The 16,611-nt window shown below is 40.1% G+C and overlaps 2 protein-coding genes across 2 annotated transcripts in view; one reads left to right on the top strand and one right to left on the bottom strand.

Moving 5' to 3' along the window:
- The window catches only part of LOC126162867 (DNA primase small subunit), a 109,715-nt gene extending 105,131 nt beyond the window's left edge, over positions 1 to 4,584 (bottom strand). The window contains exon 1 of the mRNA XM_049919648.1: positions 4,412 to 4,584. Within this exon, the coding sequence (XP_049775605.1) occupies positions 4,412 to 4,520 (109 nt within the window). The 5' untranslated portion in view covers positions 4,521 to 4,584. The remainder of the gene's footprint in view (positions 1 to 4,411) is intronic.
- Positions 4,585 to 5,014: 430 nt separating this feature from the next.
- LOC126089526 (tectonin beta-propeller repeat-containing protein) overlaps positions 5,015 to 16,611 on the top strand; it is a 235,915-nt gene continuing 224,318 nt past the window's right edge. Inside the window, exon 1 of the mRNA XM_049906916.1 lies at positions 5,015 to 5,383. Within this exon, the coding sequence (XP_049762873.1) occupies positions 5,159 to 5,383 (225 nt within the window). The 5' untranslated portion in view covers positions 5,015 to 5,158. The remainder of the gene's footprint in view (positions 5,384 to 16,611) is intronic.

Below are 16,611 nucleotides of genomic sequence, written 5' to 3'. Positions count from 1 at the left end.
ACAGACAAAGCAAAAAGCAGGTGTGATGTTTAAGAAGAGTTGTAGCTGAGCCAGGTGGGGGAAAAGAGCCACCACAGTTATACTGAAGGACGACACTTTCTGTAGCGTGGAAAGGCATGAAGTGACCAAACAGGCAGTTTACACCTCAGTGTCACCCGCTGCCACTGGTTGAGTGCTTGTATCCAGTACTATTGTGTCCGTGAGCTCTAGGTCCTTGGTGGTTGCCAGAATCTCCACCTCGTCCTCAGGTGCAGAACTTTTAGAGAGTGGTGGTGTGAGGGTAACCAGAGTCTCTTGTTTCTTAAGTTATCTTATTGATCTGTTTGTCCTCTCGCTGCTCTTTGGGGGCTTGATGGGAGGGCTTCTCTGAAGTAGATTAAGGAACAGAGGAAGACCATGAAGCTCTTCAACTAGCAGCTTTTGCATGGGGGAAGACCTTGGAAGGTGGAGTCCCAACTGGGGGGGGGGGGACTGATGTCCACAGTGTCTGGAGGGGGGCGGGCGTTGCTTCCAAAGTAGGAGCTTTGGGAGCAACAGAAGAAGTGCCCCCAACCAACAGAGGGGGAGGGGTATGCGGGTGGCTCTGAGGGCCCACTGTACAAGGCAGAAATGAGGGGACTACAGTTGCTAGTGAGGGTGATGGCATTATAGCTGCAGCATAGGAAGATGTCAAGTGCATGGGGTTCAACTTCTCATATTTCCATTTAGCCTCTTGTCTTGGAAAGTCAGCCTGTCTATGGTCTTGTACCCCATAATTTTCCTCTCCTTTTGGAGTACTGCACATTCTGGCGAGCATGGTGAGTGGCGCTCTCCACAGTTGACACAGGTGGGAGGAAGGGCACCTGGAGCATTTGCATGCAGTGGACGTCTGCAGTCTCTACATGTGGCACTGGAATTGCACCGGAAAGACACATGCCCAAATATCCAGCACTTAAAGGGGGAGGATGTATGGTTTCACATCACATTGGTATAACATACTAAAATGTAGATTTTCATGGCCGGAAATATCATGTCCATTACAATTATCCGGGCTGTTATGCCGTGGTCGGTTGATGAATTCTGTGTCAATTCCCAACGTTTCGTCTCCAACTGCGGGAGTAGTGAGCCAGTGGGTGTGTTGGACCTTCCATTGAGCTACGAACCCCCTTGAAGATGTCTCCCGCAGTCGGAGATGAAACGTTGGGAATTGACCCAGAATTCATCAATCGACCAAGGCAAACAGCCCGGATTATTATAATGGACATCAGTATAACATCACCTTGACCTTTTCAAGTAAACTCAAAGGCCAAGATGAAGACACCGGTAGTAAACCTATTATTTTTATTGCCCCTGACGAAGTGAAAAACCCATCGTTCTAAAGTAGGGCATAGTTCATCATCGACCAGCAATATGAGGTCTTGATGTTTGTTTGCATTAAGCCCAAAATAATGACTTCCTTTTGGAGAAAGGTGCAAAAAATACACTATAGAGACAACAGAGGTCCTGAACTAAAGATCAGAGGTCCTTCGTCTTATTGCTATGACGGATAAAAAGTAAAATGCGGTCAACAGTGGTCGTCCACTAAAACAGTCGATAATGACTCGGACAGCAAACATACAGCAGAATGTAAATGGTTAAAAATAGGAGATTTGGTCAAGAAATGGTGAACTGTCAATGGTTGATGACAATAAGCACAAAGTAGTGGGGGATCACAACTTAACAAATGGCAATGGGTAAAATGACAGCGCCCATAGGAAACCTAGCTAAAATGATCTCCTCATGGTAAGAGGAGGTCAGTCACGCAGCTGGAAGACGTTTAACTCTCCAGAGCTTGTTCCCATTATGGAAAGACTGATGGTGATGCCAAAGTGACATCACCTGCTATCAGGGAGCAACACAGAGATCATCAGAAGGGATGGAAGAACTACTGGGCCGAGGTAGGAGAACTGCAGCTTTAGCAGCAGTATAAGCAGCCTCATTTCCCATCAGACTGACGTGATCAGGGACCCACATAAACATCACAATGACTCCTTCAAGATTGAGCAGTGGAAGCTTTCTTGGACCCACTGCACTCAGGGATGGACTGTGAACAGCACACAGAGGCTCGGAAGGGCAGTGACACAATCAAAGCAGACGATGCAATCCAAACGTCTGTGTCACCAGACATACTGTGTGGCCGGATACAGGGCAAAGAACTCAGCTGCAAGTACTGAGCAGTGTTCCGGAATCCAGTACCTAAAATTATCAGTGCCAATGATGAAGGCATGCCCAACACTACTGTCAGTCCGAGAGCCTGTCCGCCACTCGTGGTCTCGCGGCAGCGTTCTCGCTTCCCGAGCACGGGGTCCCAGGTTCGATTCCCGGCAGGGTCAGGGATTTTCACCTGCCTCGAGATGACTGGGTGTTTGTGTTGTCCGCATCATTTCATCATCATCCAGGAAAGTGGCGAAATTGGACTGAGCAAAGGTTGGGAAATTGCACGGGCGCTGATAACCACGCAGTTGAGCGCCCCACAAACCAAACATCATCATCATCAGTCCGAGAGCCATCAGTATACACCTAGGTACTATTGCTAAGTTCCGCGCAAAAGTAGAGAAACTTACACCGATAGACAGAATCTGCAATAGTGTCCTTAGGAAGTGAATGAAACTGGAGGTGAACACGGCATGAAGCCAAGGTGGTGAAGGATGCACATACATCAGAAAAGTGGCAGGTAGCATGAAGTTAAACAGCTGGAGCAACAGCTGAAAGCGAACTCCAGGAGGTAACAGAGAAGAAGGATGCGCACCATATTTGCAGTCAATGGAGTCATCGAAGAAGGCGTAGGATAGGTTGACAGGCATGGCAGACAAACAGCATATGTATCTGCTAAGGAGGTCATCATGTCAGTATGACAGAGGTAGTTCGGATGCTTCTGGTTACAGGCTTGTGTAAAAAGCACCAGTTGCAAAATGGCTGCCACAATGGTGTATTGTATTTAGACGGCATAACATGGACAGACGTGCATGTGCATAAGCGAAACACCCATAGCCTAGTTACAAATGGACAAGGTTGGTTGGTTGGTTTGGGGAAGGAGACCAGACAGCGAGGTCATCGGTCTCATCGGATTAGGGAAGGATGGGGAAGGAAGTCGGCCGTGCCCTTTGAAAGGAACCATCCCGGCATTTGCCTGGAGCGATTTAGGGAAATCACGGAAAACATAAATCAGGATGGCCGGACGCGGGATTGAACCGTCATCCTCCCGAATGTGAGTCCAGTGTCTAACCATGGCGCCACCTCGTTCAGTGAATGGACAAGGAACTGATACATATGGAGGAGGGTGTTCTGATATGCTCCCCAGGAAGTATTGCTGAGGACGTATCGGACATTTAGAGTCCAGATGGAGAGGGCAGCCAGGTAAGACATGTGCAAGGACCAAAAAAGTTTTCTATAAAGCATGAGCCCCTGGAATTTTGTAGTTTCAGCGAATTGAAGAGCAACAGACCCAACACAAAGATGGTGGAAGAAACCCATTGCTGGGTGTCGTCTGGTTATTAAGGTCTTCAGATATATTAAAACTTGAAAATATCAGGTCACAGTGGGACAGTAGGCGTTTTGATTGGAGACATTGATCTATCTATGGAATGTACAACATGTATGTGAAAAAAAAATTGTAATGACACACTTGTTGGCATCTTCAACTTGAAACCACACTAAGGTAGACCTTTGAGTATCTACAGTTCAGTCTGTCAATACAGCTTCACAAATAAAAGGGTCTAGTAAACAACATAAGCAATTAGTATATTGTCTGATGTGTAATGTCATACCTCTAATGCATCTGGAATATTTATGTTTCTATATTTCGGTTGTAGGCTATGAGCCACTCCTATGTTTTGGTTACCATTTATCATTTAATTCTTATGGATGGTTGCTTGAATCATATCTGCCAGACTTATATGTATGGTGCATAGTAGGGGGAACAATGTTTCGTACTGTATACTAGATACTTACAATACTCTCTCGAGAACTACAACGCTTCATAAACATGCCAGTCCTTGAACCTCACCGAAATTACTTTATGTATACCTGTTATACAAATCACATTCTAAGACGACGATAAAACGGAAAAACAGAAACTAACTACAATACGACAAAGGGATTTGTTGTTGAATGGTGGTATAAATGGTGTGACAGCATCTAGGCGTGCAAATTAAAACCAAGAATGTGTACGATAATCAAGGTACGTATCCACGTATACCTTCTCCTCCAGAAGCAGCACAAAAAGTACGAGAAAATGCATGTTTCAACAGATTACTGTGTCATACGTGTTGTCACCAAATTGTTACGAGTCGCACTTTACCTACAAGTCACGTTATATGAATATAGAGCACTACTTGTACACTTTTCATCGTTATTTACTAAACTGTGCACTTTTTTACAATTGGTAACTTACCATCACTGTAGCTCAACCATCTATAAAAAGGGCCGTACGGAAAAATTCTTTTATAGTATATGGGTAGTAAATCTGGCAGCACTTCCGGGGTGAACTCGGCTATATCCATAGCGATTTTCGATGCCTTTTGCGTAATTGCAATTCCAATTGACAACTTTTCCCGCCAAAAACAAATGAATACACCAAAGATACATACTGCACGACGCGAAAGATGAAAGTTTCTGTATGACCATAGAGCAAAGTTACTCAACATTCTACCGTTTTGTCATGAAATATATGTATATCAAACCTTGGTTGCTATAAAACTGTACTTTGCATATTTTTTCTATTAGGAAAATAATGATTAAGTTACTACATAATACATCTCATTAAATACAGTCTTCGATAATACTAGCCAACGAGTAGTTGTTGATTTTGTATAAGAAATATACGAATTATCAGGCATAAGAAGAAAATTCTATACTCAACGTTATGATTGTACTATGAAATAACTCGAAAAATTGCGAAAATTTGTTATTAACTTCTGTCATATACACAACATTTTTCAAAGACGTTCATTGTACACATGCCGGCAGAAATGTTTACTTAAAGCTGTCAGTGACAGCCGCTACGCTACAGGGTTTGTTGTATGACAAATCGAATGACGTTTCACTCACGACATAATGTTTACACATGGCTTAGAAACTTATAGAGTATTAGCATAAACACAAGATAATTACATCTTAACGCTCCGAAAGCCAAAAGGACATGCCGAGTTCGTTTTTGTTTGCAATTAACAATGAGGGACGCGTATTTCGCTTGTCCACAAGTGGTACTACATGGAGAGAGTTTGTTTACTTGGGACTGGAGTTCAAACATCTTTCAGCTGTCCCACATTTCATGTGGGCTGTTGGAGGCGATCGTCAGATTTATGTTCACGTTCATGGTTTGGATATACCCATACGAATTAAAGAAGAATCATACCAAAATGAGGTGAGTACTTGTATTTGCCACCAGGATTATTCAAATATTTGTCCATAGTCATGTGTAGTCTGTATCATTTATTCTTTCGCTGCTTGTTCAAGGATTATGTGTTGTAATGTCTAACCCGTTTTGGTAGTTCCCTGTGTTTCATTTCGGAACCATTTACTAACCTGTGCGCATACAATTGTGCCCCTTGTCACTGACATTTTTTTTGGGTATGCACGTATGCCTTTGTAACAGTATCTGTAAAGCTCAAGCATCTTCGGAGCCCTAATACAACAATATACAGAATATATTACTCTGTCTTGCCATGTTCCATTCATTTCCCAAACTGAACCACTGACATGATGTGATTTTTGCACATCTGAATAGACACGTAAAAAGTTGAGACAGATTCTTTGTTAATACTTCTTTATTTCAAAACCACATTCACAATTGCTTGTTCTGTTAGAAATATAATAATGCAGTTCTCAATTTTGAAAGAATACAATCTTCCATGTGGAGGAGGTTACGTTGGAACCACATTGTATGCAATTTAGGAACATGATGTTTGTCATTGTTGTAAGAATATCTTCAAAGAATTGTTTCTCTGACTGCTGTCAAATTCCACACTATTTATTAGACAGGCCTTTCCTGTCAGTGTTTTGATCCATGTGCTAATTTCTTCTTTCACGGATGAATAAACAAGTGTCCATGTTGGGTCCTCACTTGTTCTTGTCATGTAGGCCATAATACCAAGAAACAGAAATAGTTCAGTTTGCTGTGGTGCAGGCATTAGAATCAAGCTAAATGGAGCAACTTCAGCACTTGAAAAATAAATAATATTTTCTTAAAAATTAATAATTAGTTCTCTGTAAATAGACTGTTGCTGAAGTTTGATAACACACAATACATTCAATTCTAATGCACATGGCTTGACTACATCATTATCGATAATTCATTCAGTTGATAATTCATTCAGTTGTGTAAATGAGAGATAGGCCTATATTCTAAAATTTTGAAAAAAAAAAGAAAAAAAACCCAATCACTTACCACCAACAAATTCCAGCGCCTCAAACTTTGACAGCCAGCCCCCCCCCCCCCCCCACACACACACACTGAAATCTTATCTGTGTGACAACTTCTAACCTGCAGAAGAATTTGTGAATTTATAAACACCTGTGTGTAGTTAGCAGAACATTCACAAAAGCTTACTCGTACTACTGCACAATAAAGTTGCTGGCGTTGTGTGCCTTTTGACAAATAGACTGTCATTCATGTATCCCCACTTTTCTGTAATTTTTAGTTCATGACTGCAACTGTTATATTCATTACTTACTTAATATCAAATATATTTTATGTTGTGATGTTTGTATGTGTGATACCTGGTGAGATGTCGGACATACATGTTGTTGCTGAGGAGGGGCAACAGCCTTTTCAGTAGTTGCAGGAGTGACAGACTAGGACTAGATGATTGATCTGGCCTTGTAACACCAGCCAACATGGCCATACTTTGCTGGTACTGTGAATGGCTGAAAGCAAGGGGAAACTCCAGCATTTAGTGTTCCAAGGGCATGCTGCGCTACTATATGGTTAAATGATGAGGGCATCCTCTTGGATAAAATATTCCAGAGGTAAAATAGTCTCCCATTCGGATCTCTGGGTGGGGACAACTCGGAATGACATCACAAGGAGAAATAAAACTGGCGTTCTATGGCTTGGAGTGTGGACTTTTAGATTGCTTTATCAGGCAGATAGGTTAGAAAATTTAAAATAGCAAATGGATAAGTTGAAGTTAAATGTAGTAGGGATTAATGAAGCTCTGTGGCAACAGGGACAGGACTTACAGTGAGGTGAGCACAGGTTTACAAATATAAAATGAAATAGAGGTAATGTTGGAGTAGATCTAACAATGAAGAAGAAAACAGGAATGCTGGTAAGCCACCATGAACAGCATAATGAACTTATTACCATAGCAAAGATCTACATAGTATCCACAGCCGCCACAGTAGTAAAAGTCTGTATGCCAACTAGCTTCACAAATGATGATAAGATTGATTGTCATGAGACAAAAGAACTTATCCAGATAGTTAAGGAAGATGAAAATTTATTTGTGATGGGGGATAGTAGAAAAAGGAAGAAAAGGAAAATAGTAGGTGAATATGGATTGGTGGAAAGGAATGAAAGAGGAAGCTGCCTGGTAGAATTTTGCTTGGAGCATAATTTAATCATTTCTAACACTTGGTTTAAGAGTCATGTAAGAATGTTGTATAGGTGGGAGAGATCTGGAGACACAGGAAGGTTTCATATTGATTACATAATGGTAAGACAGAGACTCCTGAACAAAATTTTAAATTGTCGGACAGTTCCAGGGGCAGGTTTGGACTCTGACCACAATTTATTTTTTATGAACTGTAGATTAAAAATGAAGAAACTGCAAAAAGGTAGGAGATGTAACCTGGATAAATTGAAAGAACTAGAGGTTGCTGAGAGTTTCAGAGGGAGCATTGTGAATTGTCATATATTTGTCTCATAACAAACATAATCTAAATCATTTGATTTGGGTACAGGAGACATGTCAAAATTGTGGTAAAATTTCACCATAAACGCACAACAGCTGATGCTAATGAACAGCATCACAATAATAATACAATTTTGTTATATATACATACATACAATAAAATCTAACACTTAACTTACCCCTTGCTCAAATTATCATTTCGTCCTCTATGAATTTTTCTATTGAATAATAGCATTTCTCCCACAGAATCTGCTGTAGCCTCATTTTTAAAATTTCTGGCTTCATATTAAATGTGTTTTTGCCCATTAACTTGTTATACATTCTCAGGCTCTTATACTGCAGCATCCGTGCATATATAATTTCATTTGGTGTGTGGGTAACATAAAATTATTTTTATTCCTTGTGTTGTATGTGTGGTTAAAATGATTTTCCTCAAATAATTTTTGTCTGCTGTGTCGGAAGATTATTATTTCATAAATGTATATGAGGGAACAGTTAGGATTTGTAGTTGCCGAAATAATGGCACTGAGACTCTGCTGTGCAGTACACTTGTATTGGACAATTTTCTTTTGCAGTTTCAATATTTGAGATACACTACTTGAACTTTCCCAGAATATTATCCCATATCTAGCAACAGATTCAAAATAACAGTGACAAGCAATTTGTTGTGTACTCAGGTCAGTGGAATTTTCTAGTATTTGCATAGTTTATGTGATAGTATGTCAACATGTGTATTCCATGTTAAGTTCTTGTCCACATGTAGTCCCAGGAATTTGACGGTGTCTTCTTTCATAAGCTGATTGTTATGTTGTATTTTAAGTTCCACAATTTTGAATGTTTGGTTTTGAAGTGTACCATATGGGTTTTTTTCAATGTTCAGTTTCAACCCATATAACTGGAACCAGTTTTCAAAGGTTTTCAGTGAGCTTACAATGGAGCTCAGAATTTTTTCTGCATTGTAATCTTCAATTAAAACAGATGTATCATCTGCAGTCAGAACCGATGGGGAATTTGTATTTATGGGTAAGTCATTAATATAGGATAGGAACGACTGGCTGCAAAATGGAGCCTTGAGGCCCACCATTAGGCAATAATGACTACAACAGGAGAAAGGAAAAAGCAGAAGACAAATAAGTAATTTTGAGAGATGAAATAATGAACGCAGCAGAGGATAAAGTAGGTAAAAAGACTAGGCCTAGGAGAAACCCTTGGATATCAATGGACATATTGAATTTAGATGATGAAAGGAGAAAACATAAAAATTCAGCAGATTAAGTTGGTGAAAAGAAATGCAGATTTCTAAAAAAAGAAATTTACAGGAATTGCAAAATGGCTCGGGGACAAATGTAAGCATATAGAAACATATATCACTAGGGGAAAGATAGATACCACCTACAGGAAAATTAAAGAGGCCTTTGAAGAAAAGGGAAGCAGCTATATGAATATCAAGTGCTCAGATGGAAAACTGATGCTAAACAAAGAAGGGAAAGATGAAATGTGGAAACAGTATACATTGTGTCTATACAAGGAGATGAACTTGAAGACAATATTATAGAAAAGGAAAATGATGTATATGAAGATTAAATGAAAGGATACTCTGTGAAGAATTTGACAGAGCACTAAAATACCTAAGTTGAAACAAGTTCCATCAGAACTACTGATAGCCTTAGGAGACCAGCCATGATTAAACTGTTCAATCTAGTGTCTAGTAATATGTTGAGACAGGCAAAATACCCTCATACTTCAAGAAAAATATAATAATTCCAGTTCCAAATAAAGCAGGTGTGAATATTACTGAACTGTTATTTTTTAATAAATCATGGTGGCAAAATGCTGACACAAATTATTTACAGAAGAATGGAAATACTGGTAAAAGCAAAATTTGTATTCAGGAGAAATGTTGGAGTATTCTAGACACTCAGTCCGGAATTGTGGGACTGCTACGGTCACAGGTTCGAATCCTGCCTCAGGCATGGATGTGTGTGATGTCCTTAGTTAGTTAGGTTTAAGTAGTTCTAAGTTCTAGGGGACTGATGACCACAGATGTTAAGTCCCATAGTGCTCAGAGCCATTTGAACCATTAGAAATGTTGGAGTAAAAGACAATACAGGCTCTACAACTTCTCTTAGAAGAAGGTTAAGGGACGGTAAACCTATCTTTATAGCATTTGTAGCCTCGGAGAAAGCTTTTGACAATGTTTATTGAACTACTTTCTTTGAAATTCTGAAGGTAATAGGGGTAAAATACAGGGAGCAACTTAAATAGAAACCATATGGCAGTTATAAAATTTGACGGGCATGAAAGGGAAGTTGTGGTTAAGAAGGGATTTAGATAGGGTTGTAATGTGTGTTTAATGTTATTCAATCTGTACATTAAATAAACAGGAAAGGAAACCAAAGAAAAACTTGGAGAAGGACTTAAAGTTCAGGGGGAAGATATAAAAATTTTGAGGTTTGCTGATAAAAACTGTAATTCTGTTAGAGACAGCAAAGGACCTGGAAGAGCAGCCAAACAGAACAGACAGTGTCTTGAAAGGAGGATATAAGATGACCAGCAGCTAAAGCAAAACAAGGATGACGGAATGTAGTCAAATTAAATCAGGCGACACTGTGAAATTAGACTAGGAATGAGACACTGAAAGTGGTAGATGAGTTCTGCTGTTATGGCTGAAGTAGAGAGGATATAGTATATAGACTGGCAAGATTAGAAAAGCATTTCTGAAGAAGAGAAATTTGTTAACACGCAGTATGGATTTGGGTGTTAGGTAGTCTTTTGTGAAGTAGTGTAGCCATGCATGGAAGTGAACTGTAGACAGTAAACAGTTTAGACAAGAAGAGAATAGAAGTTTTTGAAATGTGGTACTACAGAAGAATGCTGAAGATTTGATGGATAGATTGTGTAACTAATGAAGAGGTACTGAATAGAATTGGGAAGAAACGGAATTTGTGGCACATCTTGACTAGTAGAAGGAACTGGCGGATAGATAAAAAATCTACTCACCAAGTGGTGGCAGAACACCCACATAAAAAAACTGTTGTGATTGCCAAGCTTTCAGAGCCAGTGGCTTCTTCTTCAGGCAAACCTTGTGCCTGAAGAAGAAGAAGCCACTGGTTCCGAAACCTTGCCAATCACAACAGTCTTTTATGTGTGTGCTCTGCCGCCACTTGGTGAGTAGATTTTTTATCTATCCAGTTAAATAATTTTATCAATAATTGATTGTCTTCATTGTTAGCTTATTGTCTCAGTTTGCGCATGTATGAACTCAGATGCCACAGCATCATTGCATTGTGCGTGAAAGCTTCAGTTGAAGTGGGATGCTAATTTATTAAGTAGCTTACCACACACAACTGGAATCAAATATTTCATTTGATGTGTACAGCTCAAAAGATGATAGTGATACCAGGCATCTCCTCCCCCGTTACTAAACACACACACACACACACACACACACACACACACATACACACACAAAATTATTATCACAAATTTCACTTGACCTGTATGACTCAAACAAAAACAGTGATAGCAAGAATCCACATGCAGCATGAAAACCCGGTACTGTAAATTTTGCTAGATCTATGTAGCTCAACAAAGACAGTAACACCAATATTCCACACAACTAAAAACCTGGTACCACTAATTTCACTTCACCATAATAGCTTAAGTGATGCCCACAATACATTGACCCACAGCTAGCAAAACTAACTATTATGAAGACATATATGACCAAAGCAACTACAATGCACTCCACGATAGTCAGCACTGTAAACTACTAAATATGAACTCATAGAAAACCAGTCCAATATACACTCACACACAAATTGTGCATAGCAGCAACCAACAAATGATTTGTAAATTTTGTTATAAGGTCCATACATACATGTTGTTGTTGTGGTCTTCAGTCCAGAGAGTGATTTGATACAGCTCTCCATGCTAATCTATCCTGTGCAAGCTTCCAGTACCTACTGCAACCTACATCCTTCTGAATCTGCTTAGTGTATTCATCTCTTGGTCTCCCTCTACAATTTTTACGCTCGGCTCTGCCTTCCTAAATTGGTGATCCCTTGATGCCTCAGAACATGTCCTACCAACCAATACCTTTTTATAGTCAATTTGTGCCACAAATTTCTCTTCTCCTCAATTCTGTTCAATATCTCCTCATTAGTTATGTGGTCTATCCATCTAATCTTGGGCATTCTTCTGTAGCACCACATTTCGAAAGCTTCTCTTCTCTTCTTGTCTAAACTGTTTATTGTCCATATTTCACTTCCATGCATGGCTACACTACTTCACAAAAGACTTCCTAACACTTAAATCCATACTGTGTGTTAACAAATTTCTCTTCTTCAGAAACACTTTCCTTGCCATTGCCAGTCTACATTTTATATCCTCTCTACTTTGACCATAATCAATTATTTTGCTCCCCAAATTGCAAAACTCATTTACTACTATAAGTCTCTCAGTGTCACCTGATTTAATTTGACTACATTCCACTATCCTCATTTTGCTTTTGTTGATGTTCATCTTATATCCTCCTTTCAAGACACTGTCCATTCCGTTCAGCTGCTCTTCCTGGTCCTTTGCTGTCTCTGACAGAATTACAGTGCCATCAGCAAACCTCAAAGTTTTATTTCTTCTTCATGGATTTCTCTATGGATTTTAATTCCTGCTACAAATTTTCTTTAGTTTCCTTTGCTACTTGCTCAATATACAGATTGAATAACATTGGGGATAGGCTACAACCCTGTCTCATTCCCTTCCCAACCACAGCTTCCGTTTCATGCCCCTCGACTCTTATGACTGCCATCTGGTTTCTGTACAAATTGTAAATAGCCTTTTGCTCCCTGTATTTTACCCCTGCCACCTTCAGGATTTGAAAGAGAGTATTCCAGTTAACATTTTCAATAGCTTTCTTTAAGTCTACAAATGCGGGAAACATAGGTTTGCCTTTCCTTAATCTATCTTTTAAGATAAGTCGTAGGGTCAGTATTGCCTCATGTGTTCCAACATTTCTACGGTATCCAGACTGACCTTCCCCAAGGTCAGCTTCTAACAGTTTTTCCATTCGTCTGTAAAGAATTCGCGTTAGTATTTTGCAGCCGTGACTTATTAAACTGATGGTTTGGTAATTTTCACATCTGTCAACACCTGCGTTCTTTGGGATTGAAATTATTATATTCTTCTTGAAGTTTGAGGGAAGAATCACCAGATGGAAGAGTTTTGTCAGGGCTGGCTTTCCCATGGCCATCAGTAGTTCTTATGGAATGTTGTCCTCTTTCGGGACCTTGTTACGGCTTAGATCTTTCAGTGCTCTGTCAAACTCTTCACGCGGTATCATATCTCCCATTTCATCTTCATCTACATGCTCTTCCATTCTATAATATTGTCCTCAAGTACATCGCCCTTGTATAGACCCTCTAGATACTCCTTCCACCTTTCTGCTTTTCTTTCTTTTCTTAGAACTGGGTTTCCATCTGAGCTCTTGATATACAAGTGTTTCTCTTTTCTCCAAAGGTCTCTTTAATTTTCCTGTATGCAGTACCTATCTTAACCTTACATTTGTCCTCTATCCATCCCTGCTTTGCCATTTTGCACTTCCTGTTGATCTCATTTTTGAGACATTTGTATTTCTTTTTGCCTGCTTCATTTACTGCATTTTTATATTTTCTCCTTTCATCAATTAAGGTCAATATTTCTTCTGTTACCCAATGATTTCTAGTAGCCCTCGTCTTTTTACCTACTTTATCCTCTGCTGCCTTCGCTAATTCATCCCTCAAAGCTACCAATTCTTCATCTACTGTATTTCTTTCCCCCATTCTTTCAATCGTTCCCTAATGCTCTCCCTGAAACTCTCTACAACCTCTAGTTGTGATAGTTTTTCCAGGTCCCATCTCCTTAAATTCCTACCTTTTGCAGTTTCTTCAGTTTTGATCTACAATTCATGACCAATAGAGTATGGTCAGAGTCCGCATCTGCCCCTGGAAATGTCTTACAATTTAAAACCTGGTTCCTAAATCTCTGCCTTACCATTATATAATGTATCTGAAACCTTCCAGTATCTCCAGGCCTCTTCCATGTACCCAGCCTTCTTTCATGATTCTTGAACCAAGTGTTTTATGATTAAGTTATGCTCTGTTCAAAATTCTACCAGGCAGCTTCCTCTTTCATTTCTTGCTCCCATTCCATATTCACCTACTACTTTTCCTTCTCTTCCTTTTCCTGCTATAGAATTCCAGTCACCCATGACTATTAAATTTTTGCCCCTCTTCACTATCTGAATTATTTCTTTTATCTCATCATACATTTCCTCAATCTCTTCCTCATCTGCAGAGCTAGTTGGCATATGAAATTGTACTAATGTAGTAGTCGTGGGCTTTGTGTTTATCTTGGCCACAATAATGCGTTCACTATGCCGTCTGTAGTAGCTTACCTGCACTCCCATTTTTTTTATTCATTATTAAACCTACTCCTGCATTTCCCCTATTTGATTTTGTATTTATAACCCTGTAGTCACTGGACCAGAAGTCTTGTTCCTCCTGCCACCGAACTTCACTAATTCCCACTATATCTAACTTTAACATATCTATTTCCCTTTTTACATTTTCTAACCTACCTGCCCAATTAAGGAATCTGATATTCCATGCTCCGATCCATAGAATGCGTTTTCTTTCTCCTGATAACAACATCCTCCTGTGTAGTCCCCGCCGGGAGATCCGAATGAGGGACTATTTTACCTTCAGAGTATTTTACCCAAGAGGATACCATCATCATTTAACCATACAGTAAAGCTGCACGACCTTGGGAAAAATTATGGCTGTAGTACCAGCACAGCAAGGCCGTTTTGGTTAGTGTTACAAGGCCACATCAGTCAGTCATCCAGACTGTTGCCCCTGCAACTACTCTAAAGGCTGTTGGCCCTCTTCTGGAGCAGTTTGGTCCCTTTAATCCTTAAACAAACCAACCAACCAACCAGCCAACCCTCTTCAGGAACCACAAGTTTGTCTGGCCTCTCAACAGATGCCCCTCCATTGTGATTGCAGCTACTGTATGGCTATCTGTATTGCTGAGGCACACAACAAGAAGAAAAAAATTTAAACTAGGTGCAAAGCAACAAACTACCTATTTAAAAACAAATCATTGGCAAATAACCAACGAAAATAAAATAACTCACTTGGAAGATAACAAAAGCATACTCCCAAAAACACTGAGTAGAACATAGCATGAAGTCTAATGCTTCACTAATATCACTCACAAACAATTTAGAAGCATAAACACCCTATACTAGAGTGCACAGTCCCTTACAACAACACACCCTGTACAAACACAGTTCATTTCCAATGTGCCCCACCTCCATGATGTCAAAACAACAAAATACAATTATGTCACAGGTCAGAGCCAATGAATGGAATCAGAGCAAGTGGTTGATGTGAGTATTTTGGTTCGATTAGCTCCTTTTGCCTTTTTTTGATCAAGAGGTTTCTAAAAATTCTGGAAAGAGGGGTTTTAAATATGAAACTTCCTGGCAGATTAAAACTGTGTGCCTGACCGAGATTCGAACTCGGGACCTTTGCCTTTTGCGGGCAAGTGCTCTACCATCTGAGCTACCAAAGCACGACTCACGCCCAGTCTCACAGCTTTACTTCTGCCAGTATCTCGTCTCCTACCTTCCAAACTTTACAGAAGCTCTCCTTCGAACCTTGCAGAACTAGCACTCCTGAAAGAAAGGATATTGCGGAGACATGGCTTAGCCACAGCCTGGGGGATGTTTCCAGAATCTCATTCTGGAAACATCCCCCAGGCTGTGGTTCATATCAGCGCACACTCCGCTGCAGAGTGGAAATCTCATTCTGGAAACATCGCCCAGGCTGTGGCTAAGCCATGTCTCTGCAATATCCTTTCTTTCAGGAGTGCTAGTTATGCAAGGTTCGCAGGAGAGCTTCTGTAAAGTTTGGAAGGTAGGAGATGAGATACTGGCAGAAGTAAAACTGTGAGACCGGGCGTGAGTCGTGCTTCGGTAGCTCAGATGGTAGAGCACTTGCCCGCGAAAGGCAAAGGTCCCGAGTTTGAGTCTCAGTCGGGCACACAGTTTTAATCTGCCAGGAAGTTTCATATCAGCGCACACTCCACTGCAGAGTGAATGAAAATCTCATTCGGGGGTTTTAAATATATTATTTTGTGTTTATTTCTGTCACTCCTCTTTTAAGTTTTCGTGTGTATAGGTTCAGATGGCTCTGAGCACTATGGGACTTAACTGCCATGGTCATCAGTCCCCTAGAACTTAGAACTACTTAAACCTAACTAACCTAAGGACATCACACACATCCATGCTTGAGGCAGGATTCGAACCTGCGGCTGTAGCAATCGCACGGTTCCAGACTGAAGCGCCTAGATCCGCTCGGCCTCTCCGGCCGGCTGTGTATAGGTGTTCGTGTGTGAATGCACCTCCTCTGTCTCAAATATTATTGATGGGAAGCTCATATGTTGATACTGAATGAGAGAATCTGCAGTAGAATATTCATCATTTTTACCATACAGGAGTATAAATGTGTTCTATAAATGAGCTGTGATTTAGTCCATCAACATTATGACTCTGTGTGATTCTTAAAGCTTCACTGCAATGGTCTGTAATAGAATAGTAGTAGGTATTTTTTTTTTTTTTTTTCAAGTATCAGCTGACTTGTAGATTTGTATATGGAGGATGATGTGTATTTATAAGTGCTAGAGATAAAAATGGAAA

Source organism: Schistocerca cancellata, chromosome 1 (genome assembly GCF_023864275.1).
Source record: "Schistocerca cancellata isolate TAMUIC-IGC-003103 chromosome 1, iqSchCanc2.1, whole genome shotgun sequence".
Lineage (NCBI taxonomy): Eukaryota > Metazoa > Arthropoda > Insecta > Orthoptera > Acrididae > Schistocerca > Schistocerca cancellata.
The sequence above is the reverse complement of the archived record's forward strand: the minus strand, read 5'-3'. Positions and strand labels throughout refer to the sequence as shown.